General features: G+C 43.6%; 1 protein-coding gene across 1 annotated transcript; it reads left to right on the top strand.

The window, feature by feature from the left end:
* Positions 1 to 317: 317 nt before the first annotated feature.
* On the top strand, positions 318 to 19,729 carry IDH3A (isocitrate dehydrogenase (NAD(+)) 3 catalytic subunit alpha). The gene is made up of 11 exons (XM_047794691.1): positions 318 to 454; positions 5,026 to 5,088; positions 7,976 to 8,059; positions 9,598 to 9,712; positions 11,585 to 11,772; positions 12,248 to 12,381; positions 13,494 to 13,596; positions 13,697 to 13,761; positions 14,749 to 14,833; positions 15,531 to 15,683; positions 18,190 to 19,729. Exons 1-11 carry the CDS (start codon positions 428 to 430, stop codon positions 18,271 to 18,273), a joined length of 1,101 nt encoding a protein of 366 aa, XP_047650647.1. The 5' UTR covers positions 318 to 427; the 3' UTR covers positions 18,274 to 19,729.
* Positions 19,730 to 19,789: the final 60 nt, after the last annotated feature.

Here is a 19,789-nt window from a genome sequence, read left to right as displayed (position 1 = left end):
CTTGTGGACCGAGTACATGATCTATCTCCCTCCCTGAGATTGTAATGTCTGTGAGTTAAGTTAATTCCTCAAATCTAGAAGACTGACTGGCATCTAGTGGGCGCGGAACAAACACCCCACCTAAACAGTGAATTCGATGAATGAAGGAGTGTAAGGACTCCTACCGGAGATCCCGGCGAGTAGTTTCCGGGTCGCGGCTCCGGCCTGTGCTCCGGATGTCGGCACGAGGCGAGCCCGACGATTGGCCAGCGGAGCCGGCGAGGTCCGAGAGGACCAGGAGCAAGTTCGGAGAATCCCGTAGGCGGGCCGGGGCTGGGCTTCCAGGGGGGGTGGGGCCTAGGGGGGCGGGGCCAGGCGGGCGGGCGGGGCGCAGGCTGTGCGGCTGCGTACTATTGCCACCGCCGTCGCCGCGGTCAGAGGGAGCGCAATGGCTGGGCCAGCGTGGATCTCCAAGGTGAGCGGAGGGGGGGCAGGCCGGCTTGTGGCCCACGGGCTGGCGGCGTGCTGGGCGGTGGCAGGCGCGCAGGCCTGGACGGGGAGGCGGCGACGCTCGGCGGGTTGGGCACAGTTACGGAACCTGACCTGGCCACCTGTGTGCCTGGCCGCGTGCAGTGTGTAGGCAGCCCTGTTCCCGGAAGGTCAAGCCTGAGGCGGGGACAGCATCAAGGTCAAGGCCGGGGGCCCTGGCCCTGCTCCCGGCGATACTCGGGTGCCGCCGTCAGCATCTACCCGGGCAGAAGGCCAGGCCTTGCGCGGAACCTGGGAAGGTCATCGCAGCCGCCGCCCCGGCTCCGCCATCCTGGCCGCTTCCGAGGCTGCGGCCCTGCAGTCTTCTGATCGCTTGGAGAGTCCCCCGCAACACGGCTAGGGCCTTCCCCTCGTGTCTGCTCCAGCCCTGGTCGCGTAACCTCCCTGGCCCGAGGGCACGTGCGTTAGGCTTGGGAGGTTTTCCCAGGTGAGGGAATCCTGAGGTCGTTTTCTTGCCAGACTTTTTTCTCCCTTGGAGCTCTTCCCAGTGTGCTCTTGTAGCTCTTTCCCCGTCAAAGGACACAGGGCATCTTGCACCTTGGAATTGCTGTCTCAACACTTGGGAGAGGGAGACCCGCAGCGCTTTCCTCTCACCTTTCATTAGCGAGAATCTGGAGAGCTTTAGCTCCCCTTGGCAGCTCGGATGCCCGAGCTGGAAAGGGTTTCAGAGCATCGCTGCAATTCATTGGTTCCTCAGTGGAACTAACCGTGCCTGAAAACTCAATTGCTCAAGGTCACACAGGAAGTAGGTATCAGAACAGGTGTCTCTGCGTTCCTAGGTCTAAGTTCCATTCTGCCTGCTCTGTGACCAAGGTCACACACTGACAGGCAGAGAGAAGAATGGGCCCTCGAGCCTCCTGTTGCTCTTAAAGAATGAACCCCTAGGAACCTACCTAAGCAATTTAGTTTTTTTCTATAAAATTTGATACTTTATTCCTCCTTTGAGTTTAAGGGGAAGTCCACATATATATTATTTAGTGAAAAGAGCTCTGCACTGGAATTTAGGAGTCTTAGATTTAAATCCTGGCAGTGCCACTAATTGGCTTTGTGACCCTGAGCAAATTACTTAACATATCTCTGAGCCTTAATAAGCCCTTCTGTGAAATATCTATACTTGTTTTATAGAGCTTTTTGAGGATTGGTTCAAATAATGTGAAAGGAACATGCAGAAGGAATTCAAAAATACATATCTTACAGTCTTTAAGCAGACAATTGGGTATCAGTAGTTTTTTTTAATTTCTTTAACTTCTTTTTGTCTTTTGTCTTTTTAGGGCTGCTCCCCTGGCATATGGAGGTTCCCAGGCTAGGGGTCTAATCAGAACTGGAGCTGCCAGCCTACACCACAGCCCCAGCAACATCAGATCTGAGCTACATCTGCGAACTACACCACAGCTCACAGCAATACCGAATCCTTAACCCACTGAGTGAGGCCAAGGATCAAACCCACAACCTCATGGTTCCTAGTCGGATTTGTTTCCACTGCTCCATGGACGGGAACTCCTCAGTAGTTGTTTCCCGCCCCCCAGTAACTGGGTTCTGCTTTGTTATCCTCTGCATTTACATGTGATTTATGTGTGATGGTACCTTATTTCACATTCGCTCTTGAAGGTAAAGCAACTCGTGTCGCTGTCTAAATAGAAATCAGTCCTTTAATCACTGAGTTTACACTGAACACCTAATCATCTTTGGCAAGTACATTAAGAACGAGGGACTAAAACAGCTGGTAAATGTGCTAGTAAATTTATTTTGCCTTTAGTGTGGTCTACAAGAAAAAAACACAGGAGGTATTCAGAAGGTTTGTGGAATCAGAGGATGAAGTTCTCCTCTGACATGGTCCCCCTTTTGTGACCTTTGGCGGTCATTTGACCTCAGTGGGCAAGTTTCTCCCTTAGGGACTGGAGCAGAAAGTGCCCCAGAAGCTGATGTCCCAGGATTATGGGAATACTGAACTGGATGTGAGTTTCAATCAGAGTGCGCCTCTATTCGAGTTCCATTTAAGGTTTTATTTGAAAAAGAGATCTGAAGCTAATTTTTTTTTCCTAGAAAAGCTTTATTTAGAGAAAATGGTGGGTTTCTAAAGAGCTCTCTGGTTCTAAAATACTATAATTATAATGAGGCAATTCCCCTTCAGCAAGCTTTTATTGAGTACCTGCCATAAATTCAACACTGTATTTATATATTTTTAAGTTGGAGGATGAAGGTAAAAAAGGATGAAGATAGCCTGGGACCTGAAATCAGAAGTTCATTCCAGGGAGTTCCTTGGTGGTCTAGTGGTTAGGATTCCACGGTTTCATCCCTGCAGCCCAGGTTTATTCTCTGGTCTGGGAACTGAGATCCCACATTGAGCTGCTGCATGCTTTGCCTTGCCCCCCACCCTCCAAAGTTAAGTCCGTACTCTTGTGGCCTTAGTCTCCTTATTTGAAAAGGGCTACTAATTCAACCTCTCCAGGTTTTATAAAAATAAAATTATGTAGTATATGTATATTATAAAGTAGAAGACAGTCAGTCTATGCTTTAAAAAAAAATCTCATTTTACTTAAAGTTCTGGGTCATTCTAATGATTTAGATACAGTACTAAGATCACAAAGGAGAGATAAAAAACATGGAAAAAATGGGTTGCTAAAGAAAATCATTGCAAGTATTAAAGCTATTTGCTGGAGTGAGGGACTCATCAGAAAGGTGATTGAGGCTGGCCTCAGTTTTTCCAAAAATATTCTGAATACTTACTATCAGCTAGGCACTGTTCTTGGTACTGGAGGTCGACCAGTGAACAAAATGTGAAAATCTTCACCTCATGGATTTTCATTTTGAGTCACTCATTTTCGTTGGGTCTCTTGTCTCAAAGACCTGGACTGGACCTGTTTTGAGTGAATGTTTTTTTCTCTCTTTTGGGGGGATGGGGAGAAGGACTCATGCAGCTTTTATAACGTAGCCTTTAAATGGTCTCTCTTCCAATAGCCCATTTGCTGGTGGATTAATCACGTCCTAGAATTAAGTTTTTGGCCAGTGGTTTTGGCAGTGCACATTCTTCTGGGTCTTGCCCTACCTTTGATTTTCAGTCCACAGAGATGACTGTAGATGGCAGGTTGGAGGATACAGTTTGTTCATCCCTTCTTGGCTGTTGGTTGGTGTCTCTGTGAGATGCCGATGTTACCGCAAAGGTTCAGGACTTATAAGAACTGTCCCCCCGAAAGGAAGCCTGAGACAGGATATAACAGATGTATCTTTGCCCATGTATCTAGCACTTAAAAAGTTATGAACCTTTAAAACTTTTAATGAATTTTAATACCTTTGGTCTATGTACCTAATTTCTCTGATTATATTTATTATAATGTAATATGACTGTTTAGAATAATCCTTTAAAATTCACATTTTTGGTGTGTGATAGTGTTAACTGGGAAAAAATGTACCCGTGGTCACATCTTGGGGTAGTGGGATTGCTAGGTCTCATTTTTTTTTCTTTTTTCTTTTTTTTTTGGACATTTCCCCCATCCCAGCAATTAACAGTAATGATCATGTTACCTACATTACCAGAAAAAATAATTGATGTAAAATCTTCATTCTGTGTGACACAGCTATCAAAATGGTATTAAATAAACTTTGTTGGATTTTTATCATAAAGTATAATTTCTTAATATCCATGGAGAAGGATAGGCATAATGTGTAATTGGAGGAGCCCTGGACTAGGAGCCCTGGAGAGGTCAGGAGCCCTGGATTCTGGTCTCTGTGTGGTCACTCTGTGACCTTAGGCAAATCCCTACCCTTTGGATCCATGTGTCCACTATATAACGAATGAATTGGGCTCTGGGATTTGTAAGGACGCTGCTGGCTATAATATTAGCAATAGTTGGCATTCCTGTTGTGGCTCAGTGGGTTAAGAACGCACTGTTGTCTCTGTGAGGATATAGGTTTGATCCTTGGCCTTGCTTAGTGTGTTAAAGATCTAGCATTGCCTCAAGCTGTGGCGTAGGTCATAGATGGGGCTCGGATCTGGCGTTGACGTGGCTGTGGCATAGGCTGCAGCTCTGATTCAACCCCTAGCCTGGGAACTTCCATATGCCACAGGTGTGGCCATGTTAAAATAAAAAAAACTTAGTAATAGTTTTCTTAGAATGTGTGACCCAGTGTGATAGTGTTAATTGGGTGTGATCAAGAATGATGACTTGAGAACTTCCAGATCATAGAAAAATCTGATGTTTGGGCTACAAAAGTAGAGTTTCATTCTAGCTTCAATGTCTTTTGACAGCTTGTATTCATAACATTGACTTTAAAAGTATGTATATAGTATTTAAATTCTCAAAGCAAAGGTAAATTGAATATTTTTCAGTTTTCAAATTCGAGAGCGCTTGTTAGGCTGAGCTGATACATGAGAAAAATATTCCTCAGGAGTTTCTGAATACATCTGTGCAAAGTTGTCAGAAGTGGCTTCATCTCTCCCTTTTAACTATGTGTGGTTTAATTCTGTGCATAACATTTCTTTGTTGATATTAAATGTAGGTCTCTCGGCTGCTGGGGGCCTTCCACAACCAAAAACAGGTGACCAGAGGTTTTGCTGGTGGTGTGAGTATAATTATGTCTTTTATTTTTTCCTTTTAGAAGTTTCTCAAGAAGGATGCTCTAACACATCATGTGGCATTTAATCTCCATTTATTTAAAATTAGGGAAAATTGGCCACACTTATACGGTACATTTAAATTATTGTCAATATGCATAATACATCTATTAAGTCATTTGCACAGTTAAAAGAACCGTATAATAGCTGACTATTTAAGCCTGTCACATTAATGTATTGAAAGAGGCTTGTTAAAAATAGATAGAAATTACTCCTGAGCCTGTTACTTTATTTCACAATTTCATTTGGGTAAGACAGTTTTTTTTCAAAACTAGTATAAGTTGAGAGAAAATTGTTGAGAAGCTTCGAACACTGCTTTGCATTTTTATTTTGTGGGCTTCCCTGAAAACAGTAGATTGATTGCCAATTAGGGCTGCCTAAAACATCTGTAAGCCCTATATAGGCTTATATATATTGTCCTTACGTAGTCTTCATAGACTCTCCTGTTAGCAGCTCATTTATTTCTCATTAAATCTGCTGCTTTTAGAATTCCCAGCATTAGGGTTCTGTGCTTTAAAAGCTGAGACCACATTTTTAGAGCATATCTAAGACTGTGGGTCAGTGACTTCCTGTACGTTTTTATTTTGCCCCCTTCTCAGAGAATCTGATTTGGATTTCATAATTCCTATACTCCCATGTAACATTTTATTCTATGAGAGCTTATGAGACCATAGTACCTCTTTGTTCTTTTACTTCCTGTACTGCAGAAGTAAAGTAGATTTTTTCTTTTGGCATTTGTTATTACATATTGGGAGAACAGGAAGAAGAAGCCAAAGGGGTTCTTTTGACTCTGCTTTTGCAGCAAAAGATGCAAATGAAGCTTGCATTTCAAGTTCAAGGATAGCTAAGCTAAGCATTTCTTTTTTTTTTGGTCTTTTTGCCATTTCTTGGGCTGCTCCCATGGCATATGGAGGTTCCCAGGCTAGGGGTCTAATATAGCCACAGCAACGCGGGATCCGAGCCGCGTCTGCGACCTACACCACAGCTCACGGCAACCCGCTGAGCAAGGGCAGGGATCGAACCCGCAACCTCATGGTTCCTAGTCGGATTCATTAACCACTGCGCCACGACGGGAACTCCCCTAAGCTAAGCATTTCAAACGCATTCTGAAAGCTCATGAGATGATCATTGCTGTCTGCTATTATTTAATTTTCAGGCTATCTATTAAAAAACATATTAGCCTGTTGGGGAGGGGTTTGTATTTGAAAGAAATAGGAAGAGAAACTAATTTTAAAAAGAAAAGATTTCATTAGTTGTATAGAAAAATTCGGCAGTCATTAGTCCACCTACTAAAGGAGTATCGTTGGAAGGCAAAAGACCAGGGGAACCTGAATCAGTGATTTTTTTTTTAAAAAAAGTAGGCGTTCTTGTCGTGGCTCAGTGGAAATGAATCTGACTTGTATCCATGAGGACCCAGATTCGATCCCTGGCCTTCCTCAGAGGGTTAAGGATCCAGCATTGCCATGAGTTGTGGTGTAGGTCACAGATGAGGCTTGGATTCTGTGGTGCTGTGGATGTGGCCTAGGCCAGTGGCTACAGCTCCGATTCGACCCCTAGCCTGGGAACCTCCATATGCCACAGGTGTGCCCCTAAAAAGACAAAAAAAAAAAAAAAACCCCAAAACAACAACAACAACAAAAATGTAGACAGGCAACTGGAACCAAAAAAGGGCAGGGACCACTGTCCAGGCCAAACTTCTAGGTCGAAGAAGGTCCCCAGATAATGACATATATAGTTTCCAAATGGAAATTCTCATTTAAATCCTCTCCGTGTTTCCCTTTACTCATTTTTATCTCTTTGTTTGAAATGCTGGCTTAATTTTGTTTGAAGCCTTTGAAATAGATTGTTGATGTTACATTATAAATACAATTGTCATTAAAAGTGTAACTCAGAATTTGCTGGTATGATCACGTATGCTATTCTTACTGGTTCCAGATAAACTTGGCTGTGTTTATTTAGATTACTTTTATCATTAAGGAGCCAGTTTTATAAAGGAGTTCAGGAAAATGGAGACCTCTCTTGATGTGAAGTCTGATTTTTTTACTGAGTGCCAAGACAGACCACTGTGGTACTCTGGAAGTGCCTGAAAGTGTTTAGTAAAACTGAATGGGTTGCATGAGAAACTGAACTTTCCAGGCTCCCCGTGGAAAGGAAAGCACTTGCCTTCATGGGAAACCCTCTAAATTTAAGTGAGAGAACATCGTTGAAATTTTTTTGTTCTCTTTGGTTTTACAGACTGAATTAATTGGTCTCTTTGTAGTTTGGGAAAAAATATCAATTGGGAAGTTTACTTGGAAGGTTTTTTTTTTGTCTTTTTGTCTTTTTGTCTTTTCTAGGGCTGCACCCAAGGCATATGGAGGTTCCCAGGCTAGGGGTCGAATCGGAGCTGGAGCTGCTGGCCTACACCACAGCCACAGCAACGAGGGATCCAAGCCATGTCTGTGACCTACACCACAGCTCACAGCAACGCTGGATCCTTAACCCACTGATCGAGGCCAGAGATTGAACGCAAAACCTCATGGTTCCTAGTCAGATTCATTAACCACTGAGCCACGGTAAGAACTCCGGAAGTTTGTTTTTTTTTTTTTTTTTTTTCCATCTAAAGAGCATCACTGAAGCTCTTTTTAAAACTTCTGAGCTTGAGGGAGTAGAGTTGTAGAGTCCTTTGATTCTTGCCTCCACTTGATGAGTCACTGGAAGGTAGGTCTGTTTTCTTAAAGATGTTTCTTAGGGGTTGAGAAAACCCGTAAACTGGATTTCTTTGTCAAGGATGTTCTTTTTTAAGCCTTCAAAAATCAATTCTGATGGTCCAATCTGATGCTTTCTCATATTCAGGTTAAGACAGTAACTTTAATTCCAGGCGATGGAATTGGCCCAGAAATTTCAGCGGCAGTTATGAAGATTTTTGATGCTGCCAAAGTAAGTGGGCTTCAAAAATACTTGTGTTAGTAATTTGTAGAAAAATTTCTAGCCAGTTGGAGTCTATGTACTCTTCAAGTGAGTTGTTTACCATTGTATGGAGTTGGTAAGGACTATTGTTAATCTTTACAGATTCCGACTTTAACAGTGTTGTTCTGCTGCTGTCATTGTCAATAGTTTATCGTGTTGGCATTAGTTTTATATGTAAAGTCATCTAAGTAGTACCATAATCTTTGTAGATTTTTGAACCCTGCCTAGGTTTAAAGTCCATAAGCCCCCTGCCAAGTCACCTGTCTACCTCATCCTGTCTTCCTGCCAAAAAAAAAGGCAATAGAATTGATATTTTAAGAAACCATAGGCGACTTCAGGAGATTTTTTTTTTTTTTTTCTCCTGGTGTGGTAATATCATGTACGAGCGGTTATTCTAACAGCCCATCCTTGGTGCAGGTAGATACTTAAAAATCTAGGGAATTTAGGAAATTTGGACTTTGACATGATGCTTGATTGCTATTTATAGCTGCTAGGCAAAATATTGTGTAAGATTAAATCAGCTATAAGTCAGGAAATTCAGTTTATTTACACTAAACATACATTGTTCCCCTATAGGAGTTTCTCATTAGAACTCCTACAGAGGAAGTGATGCTTATACAGTATTATCCCCCAAGTGAACTGGAATATGATCGCTTCACTCAGCCAAAGCTGCTGGTGAATGGGGACCAAGTCCTACTCTGTGTTCCTATTCCTAGTGTGCGTCCAGTCAGCTGTCAGATGTGTGTGGATACACTGAAGGGTGTGGGTGAAAAGAAAGGAGGACACTGGTTTATACCTTAAAACTATCGCCTTCCTTCATAGTTCTTTTTTTTTCTTAACAGCTTTATTGAGATTTAATTCATACACTGTACAATTCATCCATGAAAAGTATACAGTTCAATTTAATGGTGTTTAGGACATTCGACGACTTAGGCAACCATCATCACAGTCTAATTTTAGAACATTTTCATCACCCAAAAGAAACCCTATACTCACGAGCAGTCACTCCCTACTGCCCTCATGGCTCTCACCTACCCCTGACCATCACCAGCCCCAGGCAGCCACTAATCTGCTTTCTCTCTCTGTTGATTTGCCTGTTCTGGATATCTCCTGTAGGTGGATTCTTATAATTAATACTGCTTTTATGATTGGCTCTTTTCACTTAATATTTTCAAGATTTATCCATGTATCAATACTATGTATTGTTGTGAATCATATTTCTTTGCTTCTTATGATATTCTAATTATAACCATGTGAAGAGTCGTTGTGGAAAAAAAAAAAAAAAGACGTGGGCAGGTGGCAGCTAGGAGTGATGACTGACAAGGGTAATGTGGAGAATCCCTCTGGGCATGTAGAGAGTGACATCTTCCTGCCAGAAATATTCTGGACCTTTATTGTATGTGTTGTCATCAGCTGCATCCAAAGTTGAGAAGTTTCCTTATGATTGTGTGACTGTCCGTCACATGTAAGTCTTTCCGATTCACTGTGCTCTGTGGTGTGGCATCTAGGCGCCTATTCAGTGGGAGGAACGGAATGTCACTGCCATTCAAGGACCGGGAGGAAAGTGGATGATCCCTCCAGAGGCCAAGGAGTCCATGGATAAGAACAAGATGGGCTTGAAAGGTAGCACTGAAGTGGATCAGATGGCTATTGTTGATTTCTGCTCCACGTGTTATGTTTATCTTTTGCACAGTTTTTACATTTTTATTATTTTAATTCACACATGCTTCAGGTCCTAATTCAAAATACCAGCATGTGACAGACTGGAATTCGGCACAGGCTTTAAATCCAGACAGATCCAATGTGAATCTCATCCTTGACACTGGCTGGGAGGCTCGGGCAAATTTCTTTCTTTCTTTCTTTCTTTTTTTTTTGGGGGGGGGGGGTCTTTTTGTCTTTTTAGGGCTGCACCTGTGGCACATGGAGGTACACAGGCTAGGGGTCTAATTAGAGCTACAGCTGCTGGCCTACACCACAGCTACAGCAATGCCAGATCTGAGTTGCATCTGCAACCTACACCACAGCTTGAGGCAATGCTGGATCCTTAACCCACTGAGCGAGGCCAGGGATTGAACCCGCAACCTCATGGTTCCTAGTCGGATTCATTTCTGCTGTGCCATGGAACTCCTCTTTTTTTTTTTTTTTTTTCCCTTTCTTTTTATGGCCGCACCTGGGGCATATGGAAGTTCCTAGGCTAGGGGTCGAATCAGAACTGCAGCTGCCAGCCTGCTCCACAGCCACAGCCACAGCCACACCAGATCTGAGCTGTGTCTGTGACCTACCCCACAGCTTGAGGCAATGCTGATCCTTAATCCACTGAGCAAGGTCAGGGATCAAACCCACATCCTTAACCCACTGAACTACAATGGGAACTCCGAATTTCTTCCTCTTTTTTCCCCCGCTTCATCTTTAAATGAAAGCAGTAGAGTTAACATCTCATAGGTGGTGTCATTGGATTGGCTACTGGCAAGGACCTGATAGAGTGAGTGCTTGGTCCTCAGTCAGTAGGTGCTCCATATTATTAAGGAATGTAGTTGATGTTCCAGAAACTTCACTGAAGAAGTTTCTTCCTTTATCTGAATCTGAGGGAGAAGGTAAGGTTAGAGGCAGAACACTTTTTACAGGGTAGCCCAGACGGGTCTGTAGGGGACACTGGGAGTAGGTGCTGAGTGGCTGCCTGAGAGTGACGAGTAATGGATGGACCCATTCACAATGAAGAGGACGTCAGACTTAGAGACAGAGCACCTGTCTTTTCAGATGACACCTGCTCTGCTGTAAAAGTGTCCCTTGATTTGTGAAGCATGCCTGTTAGATGTACCACACAGCTACTTCATGTCCAAAGAAGGGATCCTGAACACAGCTCTGATGGAAAAATGGAAAAAATAAAAATTGGAGTTCCAAATACAGTTGGCCCTCTATATCCAGGTGTTGTGTGTCCGTGGATTCAGCCAACCATATGTTGAGGATGTTATTTTTTTTAAAAAGTTCCAAAAAGCAAAACTTGGAATTTTTTCGCTGGCAACTATTTACATAGCATTTCCATTGTATTAGGTATTTTAAGTAGTCTAGAGATGATTGAAAGTTTAGGGAGGATTGGAGTTCCTTTCGTGGCTCAGTGGTTAACAAATCTGACTAGGCACCATGAGGTTGCGGGTTTGATCCCCGGCCTCGCTTAGTGGGTTAAGGATCCGGCGTTGCGGTGAGCTGTGGTGTAGGTTGCAGATAGGGCTTGGATCCCACGTTGCTGTGGCTGTGGCGTAGGCCAGCGGCTACAGCTCTGATTCGACCCCTAGCCTGGGAACCTCCATATGCTGTGGGTGCAGCTCAAGAAAAGACAAAAAAAAAAGTTTAGGGAGGATGTGTGTAGGTTATGTGCAAATACTGTGCCATTTTATATAAGGCACTTGAGCATCACGGATGTTTTGTATCTTCTGGGTCCTGGAACCAATCCCCCTGTCACTGCACTATTGTCATCTAGGTATTCTTTCTTTACAGGCCCCTTAAAAACTCCAATAGCTGCTGGTCACCCATCTATGAATTTATTGCTGCGTAAAACATTTGACCTTTATGCCAATGTCCGACCGTGTGTCTCAATCGAAGGCTATAAAACCCCTTACACAGATGTAAATATTGTCACCATTCGCGAGAACACGGAAGGAGAATACAGTGGAATCGAGCATGTGGTATGTTCATTTTGGATACTTTTTTCATTCTTAGTTGGGTTGCATTCTGTGCACTTGGGACAGTGGTTCAAATTCCCAGTTGAAAATATTTCCTAAAAACCATTTGCTTTCACACTGTGGGGAGTTGTGGGTGTTTGTCTTGTCCCACTAGGGTCACTTGCTGGTAGGGCTCAAATGGATGCCTGGGGTAGTGGGACTGTGGTTCAGGGCCTGGGCTCGAAACACACCTTCTGTTTGAATTTTTGAATCCTCAGCTTCAGTGACCCTCTCTGCACCTCGATTTTCCTCATCTGTGCAATGGGGCCTATAAATCTAGCTCATAGGGCTCGGGTGAACTTTAACGCCACCGACTTGGTGCATGCGCAACGCTAGCCTTGCAAGTCGGCCACAGGCGGTGTTGCCTGCGCATCGCCAGCGATCTAGGACCTGGTTGTTGCCACACCCTTTCAGCGAAGCAGGGCATCCTCTGTTTCAGATCGTGGATGGAGTCGTGCAGAGTATCAAGCTCATCACCGAGGGGGCGAGCAAGCGCATCGCCGAGTTCGCCTTTGAATACGCGCGGAACAATCACCGGAGCAACGTCACGGCGGTGCACAAAGCCAACATCATGTGAGTCCCTGTGGGGCGGCGCTCCGTCTGGGCAGTGACAGGGCTTCCTCCTCCTCTCTCCTGCTTGCTCATTGACTCCTGCTAGCTCTGCAGACTGGCCTTGTAGCCAGTCTGAGGGTCAGGCATTTCTCTTGCATCCCAACTTCCTATTTCATGTGCTTCACTGGATGGATGACTGGAGCAGGAATTCGGGGCCCGAAGTTTAAGGAGAATCATCAGCAAAGGAAGCCCGAGACACTGCATCCCTGGATGCCGTGGCTGGTTAGCTGAGGCCACATCGGTAAAAGGGCAGTGGTTTCTGTGTTAGGAGTGGAAAAGCGGGAATGTTTCTAAAAGGACCACATGCTCAAGGGCTTAAAATAGTGCCCAGAGGGCTGATACTATCTGAGGTGTTTGTGCTAGCAGTTTGAATTCTCCTCATCCCCAGTCTATTCACAGGCCAGCTCACTGTGTTAAGAACAGGTTTCCCGGAGTTCCCGTTGTGGCTCAGCGGTTATTGAACCTGACTAGCATCCATGAGGACTCAGGTTCGATCCCTGGCCTCACTCAGTGGGTTAAGGATTCCGCATTGTGGGGAGGCATTGCTGTGAGCTGTGGTGTAGATCACAAACCAGGCTCGGATCCCGCGTTGCTGTGGCTGTGGTGCAGGCCAACGCTACAGCTCTGATTGGACCCCTAGCCTGGGAACCTCCATATGCCTCAGGTGTGGCCATAAAAAGACCAAAACCTAAAAGTTTCCTAATCTAAGTGTGGAGCATGTAAAATAGTAAAACCATTTAAATAATTGAATAAGTTAACATTTTAAGGCAATTTTAACATTTTCTGATTAATAGATATTTCTTAATTCTTGCTGGATAACACTATAAAAGTAGAGCCTTTATTATGATTAAGCTATTTTACATTTTTTTACCCTTTGGTGCTTCTAAAAGTATCCTAAAACATTTTCAAATTTGCATTTTACTAACTGCCAAAAAAATAATTTTACTGTAATTGAAATCAGACAGTCTTGGCTTCTGGAATTTAAATTTCTTGAGCTTACTTTACTTCTCTGATTTGATCTTTTCCTTTCTGCAAGTCTTTGCTTTCAACGATTTTTATTTGATTAAATACAGGCGCATGTCAGATGGGCTTTTTCTGCAAAAATGCAGGGAAGTTGCAGAAAACTGTAAAGATATTAAATTTAATGAGATGTACCTTGATACAGTATGTTTGAATGTAAGTATATATTCACAGTTACCTGCTTTTTTATGATGCATAGTGTGCATGTGTGGTGTACAGTTTTTGATTGCTAAACGCACAAATGCATTTTTTGTAGATGGTCCAAGATCCGTCTCAGTTTGATGTTCTTGTTATGCCAAATTTGTATGGAGACATTCTTAGGTGAGTTTGGCTACACCCTTTTAAGCTAAAGCTTATTTGTGAATGTCCTAAAACAAATTGTGCCTTAACAATTTTAATCAAGTATTATAAAATAAGAGCATTCGTTATAAGCTACCAGTTGAATTCTAACAGTTCAGGTGGTGGTATCAGTGGTTACATGTTGGGTGGGTTAGTCCTTCACTGCTTTGCCCAAGTGGCTCTGGGCTCTTCCTCCTTAACCATTAGTTCCTTCTTCCCATTTTTTAGAATTTTATTGGTTGGTTGAGCAAATTCAGTATTTTATTATGTACAGCCAGGTAGGTGGTTCATCATTTTTACCCATTTTTTTTTTGCAACTTTTGGCATAATGTAGACTTCCAGAAAAGTTGCAAGAATGGTACAAAGGATTTCTGTATACTCAGCACCCACACTCACCAAATGTTTACATTTTACCAAACTTACATTATTACTCTCTTTCTCTTCTCCTCTCCGCTTCCCTCCCTCCTTCCTCCTCCTCTTTCTTCCCCTCTCTCTCTCTGTCTCTACAGACATACACGTGATGGTGGCCAAATGGTGCTTTTCTTCTAAATCCATCATTCCTTCTGCATGTATTAGTTGGCATTCTACTGTAAGGATAAGCTTTTCCTTCTCTCTTGTTTACTTATCGATCTATATCAATTTGGACTCAAGGTTTCTGTTTTATTCAGTGGTTATAACCATCTCCGTCATCATTTATAGCGCTGCTTGGGTTGTCCGGACTTGGCCGGTGGCAATGCCTTGGAGCTGTCTCTGTGTGCTCTTGACCCAGCCCATCATTGCCCCCTGGCACAGTGAAAGGTGCTTCAGGCTCATGCTGTGTTTCCCTAACTCTTGTCCTGGAGTCAGCCATTTCTGCAAGGAGCCCAGGTTCCCTTTGAGTGGAGAATGGTATTTAAAGATGAAAGTCTGGGTGCCAGCTGAGATGTTTTATCTTTCAAAATATCCTTTGACATGCTTTCCTGCCCCCAGTGACCTGTGTGCGGGATTGATCGGAGGTCTTGGTGTGACACCAAGCGGCAACATTGGAGCCAACGGGGTTGCAATCTTTGAGTCGGTAAGGCCCTGGTGACACTTGAAGCAGAAATCAGGTCAGAATGGCATGAGCACGCAGGAGGGGTTATTTGCGTAAATAATGTTCTAGCTCTTTTGAGTTTTTCCAGTTATCAAAAGAGAATGAAGCTTTTTGTATAAACCTGGCTTATCCATTCATTTTCCTCTTATTTCTTTTGTATCCTTATTATTTATTATGTAGCCTTCCTTGTTTTAAACTTTTTACTGAAAGTGGACCAGATAAAATTTTTAGTCCATGTTTTTGCACTATAAAAATTACTTTAGTTCTTTCTTTTTGTGTGTGTGTGTTTTTAGGGCCTCATCCGAGGCACATGGAGATTCCCAGGCATATGGGTTGAATCGGAGCTGTAGCCACTGGTCTACACCACAGCCACAGCCATGCCAGATCAGAGCTGTGTCTGTGACCTACACCACAGCTCAGGGCAACGCCAGATCCTTAACCCACTGAGCGAGGCCAGGGATGGAACCTGCGTCCTCATGGATACTGGTCAGATTCGTTTCCGCTGAGCCACGAGAGGAACTCCTAGTTCTTTTTCTGAGGCCTTATTTCTAAGACCTGTGACTGGAATCGCTCTGCAGTAGCTATTTGCCATCAGTGAGGAAGGCTGATTAGCTTCCCCAGAAGAGGGCTGTTTGTTCCTGTCTCCCACCTGATTACACTGCTTTGCACTCTGGGGCAGGTTCACGGGACTGCGCCTGACATCGCCGGCAAGGACATGGCCAACCCCACAGCCCTCCTGCTCAGCGCTGTGATGATGCTGCGCCACATGGGCCTCTTTGACCACGCTGCAAAGATTGAGACCGCATGCTTTGCTACGATTAAGGATGGGAAGGTATCAGTAATCTTGTGCCGGGTAAAATGCATTTCCTCCTCAGGTGTCATCTGTGTGACGGGACAGGTAATGGTTCCTCCCAAGAGGGCTGAAGGATTGGAGGCCAAGCAGGCATTCTTACCACGGGTTCCCTGAGTGAACTCGGGGTGTGTGCATTTTCTGGAGGGAGAATCCAAGTATTTCAGCAGCAAAGGTTTGAGAAGCACTGATTTAGAGACGCCAGCCTGCAGTGGGAAGGGGAAGAGCAGTGGTGTGGGCGTCAGAGCACATCAGGCCTAGTTATCCTGTGAGTTGTGGGATCCTGGCCAAGTCCCATCAACTTTTCTTGGTAGCTTTTTCCTCTTCTTCCCAACAAACATGTATTGTGTACGTCATAAGGCATGAGGAATATAGTAAAAGGAAGAATAAGAGAAGGTCTCAGGCCTCAAGGAGCTTGGGATCTAGCAGGAGCTACAGATGCAGACGTGTCTATGGCATGGTGGGGTTTTGTTATACTATATGCGTCTGTGATGTAAAAGTAATACAGACATGTTATAGAAGTAATGATGGCTGATAGTAATTGATCACTTACATGATTTTTATATTCATATGTATATGTCATCTCAGCAAGTCTCTATGACTCTGTGACGTAGATACCATAATTGATCCCATTTTATAGATGAGGAACCTGAGGCACAGGGAGATTAAGTGTTTGTCCAAGGTCTCACAGCTCCTACAAGGCAAAGTTGGGGTTCATGTCCAGTCTGGCTCTTAGCCAACAAGCTTCACTATTTCCCTAAGCAGTTGTGGCCCACGGGCGGGTTGTGATGGATTATTTGGAAAGTGGGAGGAGAATGGAGAAGGTGGTGGCTTCACAAGGCTGGGCCTGAAAGGCTGATCCCTAATCTGAGGTCTCTTCCTTTTTTAAAAAAAAAAAAAAATGTGATAAAATATACATAGTATAGAATCAACCATTTTAATAATTTTTGAGGTGTACAGTCTATTGGCAGTAAATACTTTTCACATTGTTGTGCAACCTTCACCCCCATCCATCTGAAACTGGCCCCATTAAACAGTGATTTCCCTGTTTCCCGCTGTTCCCCCAGCCCCTGACAACTACCCTTCTACTTTCTATGAATTTGAATACCCTGGTACCTTACATATGTGGAATCATACACTATTTGTCCATTTGGGATTGGCTTGTTTTACATAGCATAATGGCTCTAAGGGTGGATGCTTTTTAAAAAATTCTGTCATTTGAAATTCTTCTAGCTAAAGTATAAGAAACCCAAGCTTATCTTTAACAGCCCTTTATAGTCATATCGAAGGGCTTATGATTATATTTTTTATTTTTTTTTAATTTTAATTTTGTCTTTTTAGGGCTGTGACATATGGAGATTCCCAGGCTAGGGGCTGAATCAGCTGTAGCTGCCAGCCCATGCCCCAGCCACACCAGATCTGAGCTGCATTTGCAACCTGCACCACAGCTCATGGCAACACTGGATCCTTAACCAAGGCCAGGGATCAAACCCACATCCTCTGGATACTAGTTGGGTTCTTTACCACTGAGCCATGACGGGAATTCCTGGTTTTTTATCCTGATGCTGTGTTTGAGAAGCTACTCTTTTGAGCCTAGCAGAGAGATGCCTCAGTTACACAGTAGGCCCTTTAAGGATGCAGTGGGTCAAGAGACTTAAATACATTGAGTTCTCTTTAGGAGGAAAGCGAGCATAAGCTGGTAGAAAACAGAATATGGGAGAATTTCTTTCCTAAAGAAGGGAGTTTAAGGAGTTCCCGTTGTGGTGCAGTGGTTAACGAATCCGACTAGGAGCCCTGAGGTTGCGGGTTCGATCCCTGGCCTTGCTCAGTAGGTAGGGGATCCGCTTTGCCGGGAGCTGTGGTGTAGGTTGCAGATGCGGCTCGGATCCTGCGTTGCTGTGGCTCTGGCGTAGGCCAGTGGCTACAGCTCTGATTCGACCCCTAGCCTGGGAACCTCCATATGCCGAGGGAAGCGGCCCTAGAAAAGGCACAAAGACAAAAAAAAAAAAAAAAAACGAAAAAAAGAGGGGAGTTTAAGAGATTTAGATATTTCCTTAGTATTTGTTCCCTAGTCTCCAAAAATAGATCAAGATATATATGTCTTAAGTTTTTTAAACTTTAAAAATTCCCCAGGAGATTTATGAAACCTCTTGTTTAGATTTGTTGTCATTTAAAAGTCCATAATCAAATGTTTCCTTAGAGTCTATTGTATGGACAAGGGGGACATTTTGGAAAGCTTCCCTGCTTCCCTTTGTAGAGAGAGCATCTTGTTCTTTCAGTGTTTTTGATCATACTTGGCTTTTCCAAGTCCTCCTGGGAGGTGGTGGATGGTTTGGGGGAGGGGTCACACTTTAAACCTAGGACTGAAATGAAAAAGCAGCCAGGTAACTCACCCAGCCAGTATCTCAGGGAGGGCTTTAGATAAAAACATCTTTGCTTTGGTTTGACATGTGGGTACATGTTTATCTTTGCTTTTTCCTTTTCTCAGAGCTTAACAAAAGATTTGGGAGGCAACGCAAAATGCTCAGACTTCACAGAAGAAATCTGTCGCCGAGTAAAAGATTTAGATTAAGACGGCTCCAAACAGTATTTGCATCAGTTGCTTCTAACGGACGCCATCTCAGCCTGTATTAGAATACCTCCCATTCTGTATGCATTTGTTGCTTGTTTCTTGACCGAGTCCATTTCTAGACCTGGCCTTTTCGTAACGAAATCTGTGCAAAGGATGCAGGCGATGTCCCTAGGCCTGCTTTCAAAGGACTTTTTCCAAGTGCTTGTTTTATTTATTACATGTCTATCTGGTATACTTTTTTTGTACACTTCAAGTGGACTGTATCATTTGCCATTGTTAACCATCTTACATTTCAGTTAAAAGTTTTTCTTCCACTGTAAATACCATGATACAGAATTAATAAGAAAAAAATCTAACTTTTTAAAGAAAATCTCTGATTTCCTTGGTTTGTGAAAAATATAACAGAAATAAAGTAGAATATTGAGGCAATAGCACAAGGTGATATTCTTATAAAACTAAACAGGTACAAGAGAAATTTCCTGGGAAAGTTTCCATCAAAACAGTAAATACGGTATATTTCTTAGTGACATGGAAAGTAAAGACTGATTTGTCCTTTTACGTAAATTACTGAGTATAAGTAAAGACTTCAGATCCAAGAAATATATAATGAGAAATGTAATTTTTGTTAATAAGATATGGATAATATATTGGGTACAGACACAAATGCATTGTGTGTTCAATTATTTTTGTTACCTTGAGACTTAATGTTCTCAGCGAGAGCTTTTAATGAAGTGAAAGGGTGGTCCTTCCTTCTCATTGGCCACACATCAGGCATCGTGCGAGACACAGCCCCTGTGCAGACACTGAGCCGGGATGTGGGAGCTGACCCTTGTGTGCCTTCACTCCCGCAGCACGTATGTCACTGTCCGGAAGCGGACCACACTCCCACTGATACTGCTAAAAGGCCCGAACACATAATCTGACAGCAATTGAGGAGCCTGGGGTGCTGGCTATTCATTTTATATTTCACTGGCTGCCCCTTCCCCCAAAGCCGCAAATCACTGCCCTCTGCCTCAGCACCGGCAAGATGAGAGATGAGCTGCAGACTCAACCTGAGCTGGTTCACAAAATTCGTGCCACACTGGCGCTTGGCTTCTGATCTTCAGGCACCTCCTTGTCTCTCCTCTGTTCCCCACTCCTAGTGTGATTTTTCTTTAATCCTCAGATACTAAGTCACTATTTTCGTGCACCTTTTGGGCCCACCCCAAAGGCAACTCCCATCCTCCTTGGTCCTTGTGTAACACTGTAAACCGGCAGCTTCACATAGTACACCCTGGTCACGGGGCTTTCCTAACAGCAACAAATAGCCCGTCTGGGTCCTTTTTCAGGCTTGTAACCAGACTCACGGACTTACGTGTATTTTACTTTGTTTAAACTGCTGCTGCTTCTGTTTTATTGGATTGTGCTAATTATCAGTGGTTCTTGGGTTTACACTAATAAAGAATTCCCAAGTGGACTGAGGTGTGCGCCTTGTCTGCCTATCTCCCATTTAGATGCCTTAGGTCATTCTGGCTCA

Source organism: Phacochoerus africanus, chromosome 9 (assembly GCF_016906955.1).
Source record: "Phacochoerus africanus isolate WHEZ1 chromosome 9, ROS_Pafr_v1, whole genome shotgun sequence".
Classification (NCBI taxonomy): domain Eukaryota; kingdom Metazoa; phylum Chordata; class Mammalia; order Artiodactyla; family Suidae; genus Phacochoerus; species Phacochoerus africanus.
This window is presented reverse-complemented; position numbering and strand designations above follow the sequence as displayed.